At 58.5% G+C, this 11136-nt stretch overlaps 2 protein-coding genes across 2 annotated transcripts; both read right to left on the reverse strand.

Annotated features, from left to right (window-relative positions):
• Nucleotides 1-273: 273 nt before the first annotated feature.
• FREY1 (Frey regulator of sperm-oocyte fusion 1) lies at nucleotides 274-3062 on the reverse strand. The gene is made up of 4 exons (XM_086462349.1): nucleotides 1818-3062; nucleotides 1538-1611; nucleotides 1214-1426; nucleotides 274-428 (listed from the first exon to the last, which is right to left on the reverse strand). The coding sequence occupies exons 1-3, from the start codon at nucleotides 2012-2014 to the stop codon at nucleotides 1290-1292; spliced, it is 408 nt and encodes a 135-aa protein (XP_086318475.1). The 5' UTR covers nucleotides 2015-3062; the 3' UTR covers nucleotides 274-428; nucleotides 1214-1289.
• A 33-nt stretch (nucleotides 3063-3095) lies between these two features.
• Nucleotides 3096-9500, reverse strand: PEX16 (peroxisomal biogenesis factor 16). The gene is made up of 11 exons (XM_086462348.1): nucleotides 9347-9500; nucleotides 9130-9165; nucleotides 8768-8844; nucleotides 7387-7520; nucleotides 6976-7082; nucleotides 6404-6484; nucleotides 5787-5939; nucleotides 5417-5489; nucleotides 5000-5119; nucleotides 4728-4792; nucleotides 3096-3623 (listed from the first exon to the last, which is right to left on the reverse strand). The coding sequence occupies exons 1-11, from the start codon at nucleotides 9498-9500 to the stop codon at nucleotides 3565-3567; spliced, it is 1059 nt and encodes a 352-aa protein (XP_086318474.1). The 3' UTR covers nucleotides 3096-3564.
• Between the last annotated feature and the right edge of the window lie 1636 nt (nucleotides 9501-11136).

Below are 11136 nucleotides of genomic sequence, written 5' to 3' on the forward strand. Positions count from 1 at the left end.
CAGGCACCTCCTGCACAGCCAGGGCTGCAGTCTCGCCCCTTCCCCGTGTCATGCATGGACAAGAGCTGCTTTGAGCCTGAAGGAGGAGTGGGCCCAGGGCAGGGCTCCCTGGCACCGAGCGCCACCTCTTTTCATGACTCCCCTTCCTCGGGCTGGGGCTGGGGGGGGACGGGAGGGGGGAGGGCTGGACAAATTGTGTTTATTGTACAAAATGCTCTTAGTTTATTCTATTGGAGAAGCACCCACTGGGTGCCCTGCCTGTGAGCGGTGGAGGGGTGGGCAGCAGCGTGCTCAGGTCCTTTCCTGCTGCAGGCTGGGGTGACAGCATCTCCTTCTCGTGACCATGGCCCAGCTTCCCGTCACATCCCTCTGGGGTGACTTTTAATGCAGTGGCAGAGTCGGACTCTTGCGGTATGAAGACACAGCAGCTACAGTAAACAAGACCCACATGCTGGCTCCTGCCTGGGAGATGATGGGCTTGCCCTGGATGGGCATCGCCTCCCTGCCAGGCCCTGGGGACAAGGCTGCTAGGCAGGGATGGCAGAGGGAGGCCTAGTATCTCCTCTGCCAGAGCCAGTGCCAGGCTGAGCTGGGGCAGCTCACCCCTGCCCCTGTCCATCCCCTCTTGTATCTGTGTTCTGGGGAGAGAGAAAAATCCTCCCCCCCCACCTCCCTGCAGTAGCTACACCCTCGGGAGGGCAAGCCTTCTGCTGTCCCTTTCCACCTCTCTCCCCAGCTGCAGGTGGCAGGGCTGGGCCACCCCAGGGCAGTGGGGCTCAGCCCCTGCACAGAGCTGGGTGCCTGCCAGAAGCAGGGCAGGGAAGGGCTAAATGCTGCAGGGAGCTGTGCAAAGCACAGGGGAGGTAGGTCTCCCCTGCCCTGTAGCCAGCGGTCTCTGTGCTTCAGCTGGATCTGCTGTGATGGCAACTATTAAATATGATGGTTCATGGAGCACGGCTGCTGTGCTGTTTGTGACCCTCCGCAGTGGCTTTGGGCCCCAGCTCATTCTTTCCCTTGGGACCCCAAGAGGAGCTGGAGCTTCCTGGGTTTGGTCCAAGAGCCCCAGTTGCAATCCCTGGAGGCTAGAGATCATTGTATGATGATCAGAAGGGACCTCTGGAGGTCATCTGCTCTAGTCCCCACCCTGCTTTGCAGGGCTTACGCTTACCACCACGCGCACCCCCCCCTTCCTACACCCCTACTCCACACCTACGCTGTCCAGCAGCAGAGGGCAGGTGGGCGGGGGGGTCCCCAAGGCTGGGCTGCGGTGGGCACAGGGGCATGCTGGCTCACAGGCGGGTATCATAGTAGTACTCCAGTAGATCAAGCTCGTCGCGCTTGCTTTTGCCAGCTCTGCGCAGGCCTGCTGGCCGCTTCCTGGCCGGCTGGGTCCTGAAGCGAGGCTGCTTGGGTTTGATACCATAATCTGCGAGTAGAGGGGAGAGGTTGGGCTCAAGCCCTGGGCTGGGGACTATCACCCACCTGGAGGGGTGAGCACATGGAAAGGGGTTTCAGCGGGGCGAGGAGACAACTGTACCATCCACCAGGCCAAAGTGCTGCTCTGGAAGCTCCAGGGGAGCAGAGAAGTCCTCAGGGACCAAGTAGCTGACCCTGTGGAGGAAATCCAGGGGCAGAGGTGAGCCAAGACCCTACAGTGCTCACCTATACTAGCACAGTAACTCCCATGCACCACTTGTCTTCACCCAGCCCGGCCAGCTCTCAAGGGCTTGGTGCCACAAGTGCCAGCCCAGGCCTAGAGCCCTGGAGTACCTCTGCAGGTATCAGGGCAGAGAGGAGGAGGAGGGAAGCACCATCACCTTTGGCTCAAGGGCCGTGAGAGGACAGGCTCCAGCAGCACGGCGAGCAGCAGGAGCCAGAACCGCATGGCACAACCTGACACCAGCTCTGCAGCGAGGTCACAGAGGAGCCACCTCGGTAACCCTGGGATACCAGCGGGGTTGGGCATGGGGCAGATCCCCACCCAGGTGCCACTGCCTATCTCCTCCCAGTACATAAGCTTCTGGTCCTGGGCTGCCTGGTCCTGCTAGGCCCTGCCCACTGCTTGCAGCCCTCCTTGCGTTGGTCCTTGTCCCTCCTGTGCAGCCACAACTCCGGTGCCCTTTCCCTGTCCCTCACCACCACCCTTTGCCTCCTTCTCAATCCCTCCAAAGGCAAACCACTTCAGCTCAGTATCTCCCTGTCCCCCAGAGGGAACCCCCCGCAACACCTGGCAGTCTTTAGAATCTTCCTCTGCTAAAAGCCCAAAGAGAGCACAGTCTCTTGCTCACAGCTGTTCCACACCACCAGTGCTGCGTTACAGGGCATTGTTGCCACATAGACTGCCAGAGCCCTGTGGTCCTCACCTGCGGTGGCCCATTAGGGGGTGCATGCAGGCAGCTATTTCAGGACCCCTATTTCAAGGCCCGAGACAAGAAGGCTGTAACCCCTGCAGCCCCAGAGTCCCTCAAGGATGGTTTAGGTCACCCACTTGAGGCCAATGCACGTGGCGGCTTCCAGCTCCCAAGCTCTGCATAAGGCTGGCAGCTGCCTGTGGGACAATCCAGTGCCACCAGCTGGCTACCCCTTTGTCCTGGCCACAGGAGCCTCCACAGCAGCTCACTGAGCAGACTGATGCCTCAACTACACCCCAGTTAAGAGAGCAGATAGATACAAAAAGATGTCCATGGCTGTCCAGGCCTCTCCTGGGCCCTTTACTAAGTGTGGCACAGCAGTATTTGCTGAATTAATCTCTTTGTTTCTCCTCTTCTCCGCCCTTGGCCAAGCCCCTGAGCACTGGCTGGCAGCCATTCTGCAAACATCAGGTGCCAGGCAAGCCGCCTGCAAACTGCAGCTCTCTGTACCTTCAGGGGAACCCCAGGAAAACGGGGACTGAACCAGGCACCTCGAGTCACAAAGGCTACAGTCATGAGCTGAGCAACACGTGGGACCCTGCCTGACACAGGCCAGAGCAAAAGGCTTCTAAGGGACAGCATATCCCAGGGCAGACAACTGCAAGAGCTGCTCTTTCTGATAGAGAGACCTGCTGGCAACCAGATACCAGGGGATGCCACACAAAGACAGCGAGGTCCTTCAGCTCAAGTTCTTTCCATTCAGTCAGTTTATTTGACAGACGAGCCCGCTCCAAGCAGATCGGCCAGGCACGGCTAGCACGAGCAGGCTGCAGGCCAACCTCAACGTCATGAGGTGGGAGACAATGCTCTCCAAAAAACCCACTACTCTGCCTGGCTTTATTACAGTGCAGCTGTACAAAAGGAGAAAAATCAAGTGCTTAAAAAAAGAGGTTGTCCCATCACTATCACTGCAGCCACAGAACAGTCCAGAGAAAGAGGTGGCCGGGGTCTCTCCATGCATGTAGTGTCCATCATTCACAGGTAGATCTGTTAAAAAAAATTAAATACAACCCCCCTCCCCACCCTGCAGAACAGGAGCTTCTCATTGATGGTTTCAGTGAAAATTAGACATTATCAACATCCCTCCCCCAGCCAGCTTGCCCTCCTTAGAAACGTCCAGCCATGATCTTAGCAGAGAATAATCATCTTCTCATCAGCCCCAGTTATAGAAATAGATTTTCTGCCAAGCAGGCAAGTAATCCATCAGTGGCCCTGAAACAAGAGAGCAGAGGGATCACACACATAAAGGCAAGAATTTGAAGCTGTATGTATATAGGTTATATCCCCCCTTCCCGTTATGATATGCACAATCCCAAATCTCCAGTTGCACAACCCAGATGAACCCAAGAATAGAACAGTTACTTTTTCCAAGATGGGAGACAACTTTGGGATGTGGTGCCAGAGATTAGAGCAGGACCAAGCTGGGCACGAAACATGGTCAGCATGGCCATGGTGTGGGACACCACTCCCTCAGAGCCAGCATGTCCAAGCTCCAGGGGGAATGGGGGTCTGCAACGTGCCAGGGGAAAACCCGCATGCAGCGAATCAGGAGGACACTCCCATGGCACAGGGAAGAGGGAAGACAACTTGGCAATAACAAGCAGGTGCAGACACAGAAGCAACTGCTGTAGAGTGAAAAATGCTTATGTAGCACACGGCTTAATGCAGGCTCCAAAGCCTCTCTGAAATCACTAAACTGGAGGAAGCGGCTCCTGAGCCAGCCAGCTTTGTGACCTCCCCAAAGAAAGGACAATCCCATAATGCCAGGCTGATCTAATGCCACATCCCTGCCATGAATCACTCCATGGAAGGCTTCAGATCAGCAGAGAAGAGGGGGAAGTGGAATTCTGGCCCATAACAAAAGGATCCTCTGGTGAAGAACTAGAAGACAGACCTGGTTTGGCCCTTTGATTCACCATCAGTTCCTGCCTGGCACCTGTTTACCCCTCGTGCCTGCATTGCAGGCTGGGGATCAAGGAAAAGAGTTCAGAAACAGGGATGCAAAGAGGGCTCTGGTGCACCAGCTGAGGTGCAGAAAGGGAGCCCAGGAGAACAGGCCTAGGCAGCAGAGACAGCTCTGCAGCCTGGGAGGGCACACGGAGGTTTACCATGGTGGTTGAGCCAGGAAGCAATTCATCCTTTCCTGCTCCAGTTGAAAACAACACAAGCATCAACAGAGGGTGCACTGGTGATAATCATTCTAGGGACTTCCCAATTCCTTCCTTAGGTTGGAAACCAAGTGACAAACATTCTGCCTAACTCCCCTGATTTTTCTACACCCAACAGAAACAGTATAGAGCAGCAGGGCCCACTTACGTGTGACAAAGCCAACTCCAGGCACGTAATCAGCCAACAAGCGCAGAAGGAGAAGGATCCTGCCCCTAGGAAGGGAGAGAGTGAACAAGTCTGGTTGGACACCTCCTGCCCCAGCTCTTGAATGCACAAACAGCAATGGCAGCTGTTATGCAAGGGCTCAGATTAACCTGGTCACAGGCACTTAGACCTCTTCAAATCTACTCACCCAGTCCCCTGACACGATTTCGGTTAAAAGCAAAATTTTCAGCAAAAGCCCAGCAGGGGCCCCTTACTCTGAATATCGGTCATAGAAAGGAGATCTCAGCAGGTAGTACAGAAGTAGGATGGTTCGTCGCCTCAGCTCTGCTCGCTCTCGCCTGTTCAGGTCTTTCAGATCACTCAGCAAGCTCAGACTGGAAGGAGAAGGGCAGAGACCTAACTCACAGCAACAGCAGCCAGTAGGGAAAAGAAAGGGGGGTTCTAAATGCCCTCTGTTCTCATCTCCACACACAGCAGGCTGCACCAGCTCAGAACAGAGAGCACTGTAAGTGTTGCAGAAGATACCTACATGTATCAATCTCCCATCTAAAGACCAGCCCCTGTGAGTATTTCTCTCAGTAGGGCCTGCCCAGGATTGGGGAACAGGGGGAAGCACAATGCTCAGCCACCACCAACCTCAAGCACCTGCAAAGACTCTTCCTCAGACTGACCTCGAGATGTCCAGGACTGCTGAGAGGAGCCAGGGTTTCCACGATCTCTGGCCCCACACTCCTAAACTCAATACTAGGAACACATAGTCAAGGAACGGAAAGAACCAGCGATGCCTTAACAAGAGGCATGCAGACAGGCGACCCCCGGGTACCAGCAAAGCTCTGCTGAGTGCAGGAGAATACACTCGAAGGCAGTGCTGGGGAGGGGCGGGCAGAGAAGGGAGGAGTGCCGAGGCCCCTGCCCAAGCAGAGCAGCAGCCGGGAGAGAGAAGCCTGACGTGGCACTGCCCCGCACCAGGGCCGAGCCCGCAGCACCCTCTGCCGGCACCCAGGGTATGGCGTGAGCCCGCACGCAGCCGAGGCAGGATACGGTGGAGCAGAGGGCGGGTAATGTAGAGGGATTCTGCGATGGTTTCTTGGAGACCCAGAGGGGTGGGAGGCTGGTTCATCTCCTCCACTCTTCGGCTCTGTGACTCCTCCCTCTGCTGGGGGGACCCCCAGTGCCGGGACTGCAGGGATGGGGCTGAAACAAGTAGATCGGGTCAGTAGCACAAATAAAACCTTCTTACCGCACTTCCCTGCACCACCACCCCGCTGCTTTCTGTGCTGTGAAGGTGTGAAATGGGAAGTTTGAAGAGTTGCGCGCGCAGCAACTGCTGGGGCTGACCAGCACCCTCAGAGTTTACCTCCAGAGGGGACAGAGCAAGCAGAGGTACTTGTCAGGTCAGTGCTCCTCAAAGCATAACTACGCTGAAGGGTTGTCTCCATCACAGCTCACTTGGGAAAACACAGTTTAAGCACTAGCCTTGCAGCACATGCCTGAATCCCCAGTGCTTTGATATCCGCCCCCACCCACACTGCCCAGCAACTGGCAAGATATGGCCCTACACAAGGTGCTGCTCTTTACTGTCCGCACCCTGGTCATACATAAAGGGCACAGAGCAGAAACAGCTCAGGCAAGGACAGAAAACAGGCTCAGCTACTTACTGCTCTGGAGAGAGCGAACAACACGGCTGGATCGCCTGCCGACATAGGTCTGATCCTTTCCTGAGGAGTTGTCTTCCATGCCTGCAGCATAAAACAGTCACAGGGGTCAGGGTCCAAAGGGACATGCCTCACTCCAAAGCTGGCAGCACCCTTCCCTGCACTGCCATCAAGAAGACCAGATTGAAAGTTTGATCTAGTGCAAACCAGACACCATCCTGAAGGGGCTAACACTTTGCAGGGGGTGAAAAGATAAATCTACCTGACATTGCCCAGGCCTAGGATCAGTTCCCTCACCACTAGACCAGGAGACATGCAGCTTGACTCACAGTTCAGCCAGTGGTTCTAGGCTTTGTTTCCTCCGCACCCTCCTTCCACGCTGCCGGACAACCCTGCCACTAAGCTAACTTGTGCTCTGCAGAGGGTGGAAATTTCAACATAGCTCAGCTTTGCATACTGAAGCCTTACAATTCCCTGTGCCACCCGAGCTGCTGTTCTGATGAGTAATTCCTAGCAGGACAAGACATGTGGCCCAGCGAGGTGCCAAGTCAATGATGATAGCACCGTGGGCTCACCTTGGGGGTGGAGAGGCTGCTGCTGCTCCCTGTTCAGCGGCACGATGGGAGGAGATGTCTGGATGCCAGCTTTGTACCACAGCAGGAGCAGGAGACGAAGGATGGCTCTGTGAGTAGACACATGGAAGCCTTCAATACCAGGCTATAGAGCTGGGTTCCTGTTGCGCTGGAAAGGTGGCTTCCACAGAAGAGGGAAACACTCAGGTCTGCTCAGGGCAACTGGCAAGGCGAGAGGCATAAGTGTGCCCTCCTGTGGCACAGTATCCAGCACACCATGGGGCTCCAAATTCCCCAGCCTCAGGGACTGGCAGCTCAGTCCCGCTTGGGCTTTTTCCTGGGGTACTGCCAAGTCCCCTCCAGATCCCCTTTCCGAGCACACGCTGCCCCTTCCCCTCTGCCCACGGCACTTACTTAGCCAGCTGGATGAGGACAATGATGGTCCACCGGCCCATCTCCCCCCACACCCTGGCTGTCCCCATCTCTGCAAAGACCTCCACGCATTCTAGCACACTCAGCCAGGTCAGCAGCTTCTGCTGGGGCAGCGACTGCAAAACACAGAGGGGAGGAGTGGGACAGGATGCAGGTTCTGCTGGTGAGTTAAACGGGGCAGAAATGCAGCTCAGTTTGGTGGGACCTCAGAAATGAGAACTGGACAGCCTTGGAAATCACAGCCCCAGAAACAAAAAGTGGGGCCTCCACAGGGGCCAGAGTCTACACACAAGCCCACTTCTCTACCTCCAAGCAGGGTCAGACTGAGACACCACAGTATCACACAGAGCTGCTACCCCAGAAACAGGGAGAACATCACAGCTGTATCTTGGATTGCCTTCTACCCCAACTGACACAGCAGGACAGTCTCCTGGGTTGTGGCACTGCACCTGAACTCCACATCAAAACTCTCTCCTCCTCCTTGTCCCAAAGTTGGGATACACGACGAACCTCCTCCCTGGTTAGAGCTTACAAGGGAGTATGCCTGGAGTAGATGGAAGGGGAACCAGAGTCCACAGTCACACCAGAGCAAATGACTCCTGAATACAACATGGGTCTAGGTTCCAGCCATGAAACCTAAGACTGGGTCCCTGCTCCCCACACGGGAACTTGATGGTGCTGTCAGCCACAGGATTTAACCCATTGAAAGCATCAATAAAGACAATACCCCTGAAATTCCCTTTGGCCTTTAACAACTAGGAAAGCAAGTCCTCTGCATTTCTGTTTGTTAAACGCCTGATGCTCCAGCCAGAGAGCTGCCTACACCCAAACCCTCACAGCAGGCAGGCTTGCAACAGAAGAGGCCTGTCTGGAAAGTAACACCGCCCTCCTCATTCCCCAAAGGGTCTAACAAGTGCTGAGAGCCAATGGAAGGCTCTTGCAAGAGAGACATAGAAGCAAGGTGGTTACATTTGTTTCGCTCAATAGCACGTGCAAAGGAAAAGTCTGAGGGATAGAATCAGAGCCTCGGTGCTCCAGAGCCACTGCTCTGGAAACAGCGATGGTTATTCAGCAACACCTTTGCCTAGCTCGAGTTCCAAGCTTCTCAAAAAAAACAGTGGAGCTCCTGGTGCAAGTCAGGGCTTGATCTCTGTGGACCAGGGAATGCTCTGGTCACTCCAAGCCAGGAGCTACAGGGCAGGGCTACCTGCATTCAGAGGTGGCCTCTGAGCTTGATATATCTGACAGCAAAGGGAGGCCACAACAAGAACCTAGTAGTTTCTACAGACACTCCCTGAAAGCTTTTTGCAAGGACAAAAGCACGTGTCCCAAATCCTCCTCCCACACACTCCAGCAGCCTTACCACGGGCAGGCTCCGCTGCAGCTCCTTTCGGAGAATCCAATCATTTAATAACACTAGGAGGTTGGAGGCAGAGTACACTAGAAAACGAAGAAAACACCACCACAGTTACGGGATGCATAGAAAGCAAACCAAACCGGGATCGCTGCCCCTTCCCCCAGGAGATGAGGGAAGGGTAGGAAGACGTGCAGATTCCTCCCACAGGCTGTCGGAAACGCAGCCAGGCGCGAAGAAAACAAGGGGTCCGGGGAGTGGCCCCGCATGCACCCGTGCAACGGCACACGACCAGCTCTACAGCCGGCGAGCGCCGGACTGCCCCGGCCGCGGCACCCCGCGCCCCCCCCGGCTCCCCGCTGCCCACCTACCCAGCTCCGACAGCGCGTGGGAGTCCGAAAAGCGACCTGCGAAGGGAGGAGAGCGGCTACCAGCCAGCGCCCAGCGCGGGGGGAGGCTCCCGCTCCCCGCTGGACCCCAGCACCCCGCACCCCCCGAGCAGGTGCCGGAGCGGGGCCCGGCCCAGGCCTAGGCCCAGGCCCAGGCCCCGGCGGGAGGGACGAGGGCCTGGCCGCCCCCCTCCCGCACCTGGCAGCAGGTAGGAAAGGCCCCGCACGGTTCCCTCCAGCTGGGCCGTGGCGGCCGGGTGCCGCCTCACGTACTCCTGGTAGCGCTGGCACAGCAGTCGCAGCCGCGCTACCGGGCCGCCGCCGCGGGCAAGGACCGGGACCGCCGCCGCCATGGCTCCCGCGGCCACCCGCTTCCGGGGACCGCCACCGCGCCTGCGCGCCGTGCCCCGCCCAGCCCAGCCCAGCCTAGCCGAGCCGAGCGGGCCAGGCGCGGCAGCCGAGCGCCGAGCGGCCGATGGGCGGCGGGGCGGGGGTTTAAAGGAGCGGGAGCGGCAGCCGGGCAGGTACGGAGCGGGCTGGGGGAGCGGGGGCTGGCGGGAGGGCTAGGGATCACCGGCTTCTGTGAGAGCCGAGGGGGGGCTGTGGGGGGACCTTCGTGGGGTCGTGGTCCTAGCCTATGCGGGGCCGTGGAGCTGGTGGCTTCCCGAGGGGGACCGTGGTTGCCCCAAGGTGACGAGCCGGGGTACGGCTCGGTTTTGGGAGGCCTCGGGAGGGAGACGTTCCTCGGGCGCTGCAGCGGGGCGGGGGTCGGCCCACGCGTGGATCTGGGGCTCCGTGGGCCTGGGGCCCGGGCAGCGCCGTTCCCGCGGCGGGGGAGGGGGGGGGGGGGGGGGTTGCGGCCGCTGGAGGCGGTGTGGCGAGCGCTGGACGCCCCTCGGGGAACTCGGGGGAGCGACTGGGTCTGACGGCAGCACTGGTCAAAAAGTTCTCGGTGGTGCTGGGGAGCGAGCGTGGGCGTCGGGAGCGGCGTCTGCCACATCTTCACCCGGCGGAGGAGGACCTCCGGGAGCTCCTGTCCTAGCCGGGGGGGCCTGTGCCCCCCATGGGGGGGGGGGGGGGGGGCTGATTCTGAGTGACACCCACGGACCGCGTTTGGATCGTTCCCTGGCAGGCAGTGGGGAGCCACCTCTTTGCACCTGCCGAGGGCTTTATTTCGGGAAGCGTAAGGTGTGACGGAGCGGGCAGGGGCAGCCCCCGCTATTTTCAAAGCCTGAGTGAGCCGTGCCCGCTTGCTGGGTGCGGGGCAGGAGGAGGTGCTGCCCCAGGGGGCTGCAAACGGCGGGCAGGGACTGGAAGGGGGGGGGCTTTTGGCGAAGGGTGTATGCTGCCAACCTCATGTTCGTCTGATACCGTGCTTGGCAGTGTCTCCCTACCCGGGATCGACGGGGGCTGATGGCGGCTTCAGAAGGGAGGGAAGGAGGGAGCACTGAGAAGGGAGCAGAGGTACAGAAGGGAGGTGGTCAGGGCCGTGCTGTCAGTGCTTCCTGGCTCTTATCCCGGAGCCCGAGCAGGACTTGCACAGCCACAGTCACGCTGGAGTCCTTGCTGCACTTCAGCACTAACCCCCGTTCCACAGGCCGCAGGCAGAGGCGCGGGATCCGTCGGGCTGCAGCCTGTTGCAGAAGAGCGCTCAAACCTGAGTTCGGTCCCGCAGACCCTCCCTGCCCTGCCGAGGGGTGCTGGGCTGCCCGGACTGTGCTCCAGCTCTGCCTCCTGCTCAGCTGGGGAGACTTACCCCGCCAGGGTCACCCTGCCCGGCGTCTCCTCCCCGCCCTGCACTGCTCCCCGGAGCCGGGCCCGGCCCTCGACACACCTTGGGGTGCAAAGATAGGCAGCGATGCCCATGGATACAGCTGTGCCTCCCTGCTGAACCTCTGAGGGTGCACAGGGTGGGTGAGGAGGGCGTTTCGTGGCCTCTCGCAGGTCTCCCGAGTGCAAACAGAGCTCCGCCAAGCTACCGCTCCTTCC

Source organism: Leptosomus discolor, chromosome 3 (genome assembly GCF_034619465.1).
Source record: "Leptosomus discolor isolate bLepDis1 chromosome 3, bLepDis1.hap2, whole genome shotgun sequence".
NCBI lineage: Eukaryota > Metazoa > Chordata > Aves > Leptosomiformes > Leptosomidae > Leptosomus > Leptosomus discolor.

What these genes read in the sequence shown, in the direction of transcription:
- FREY1 (XM_086462349.1), bottom strand. Translation starts at nt 2,014, where the DNA reads ATGTACTGGGAGGAGATAGGCAGTGGCACCTGGGTGGGGATCTGCCCC. An exon ending in TCACGGCCCTTGAGCCAAAG is followed by an intron (nt 1,612 to 1,817) that starts GTGATGGTGCTT and finishes TTTCCTCCACAG; the next exon opens with GGTCAGCTACTTGGTCCCTG. An exon ending in GCACTTTGGCCTGGTGGATG is followed by an intron (nt 1,427 to 1,537) that starts GTACAGTTGTCT and finishes CTCTACTCGCAG; the next exon opens with ATTATGGTATCAAACCCAAG.
- PEX16 (XM_086462348.1), bottom strand. Translation starts at nt 9,500, where the DNA reads ATGGCGGCGGCGGTCCCGGTCCTTGCCCGCGGCGGCGGCCCGGTAGCG. An exon ending in GCAGCCTCTCCACCCCCAAG is followed by an intron (nt 6,485 to 6,975) that starts GTGAGCCCACGG and finishes TTTATGCTGCAG; the next exon opens with GCATGGAAGACAACTCCTCA. An exon ending in GCAGTCCTGGACATCTCGAG is followed by an intron (nt 5,120 to 5,416) that starts GTCAGTCTGAGG and finishes TTCTCCTTCCAG; the next exon opens with TCTGAGCTTGCTGAGTGATC.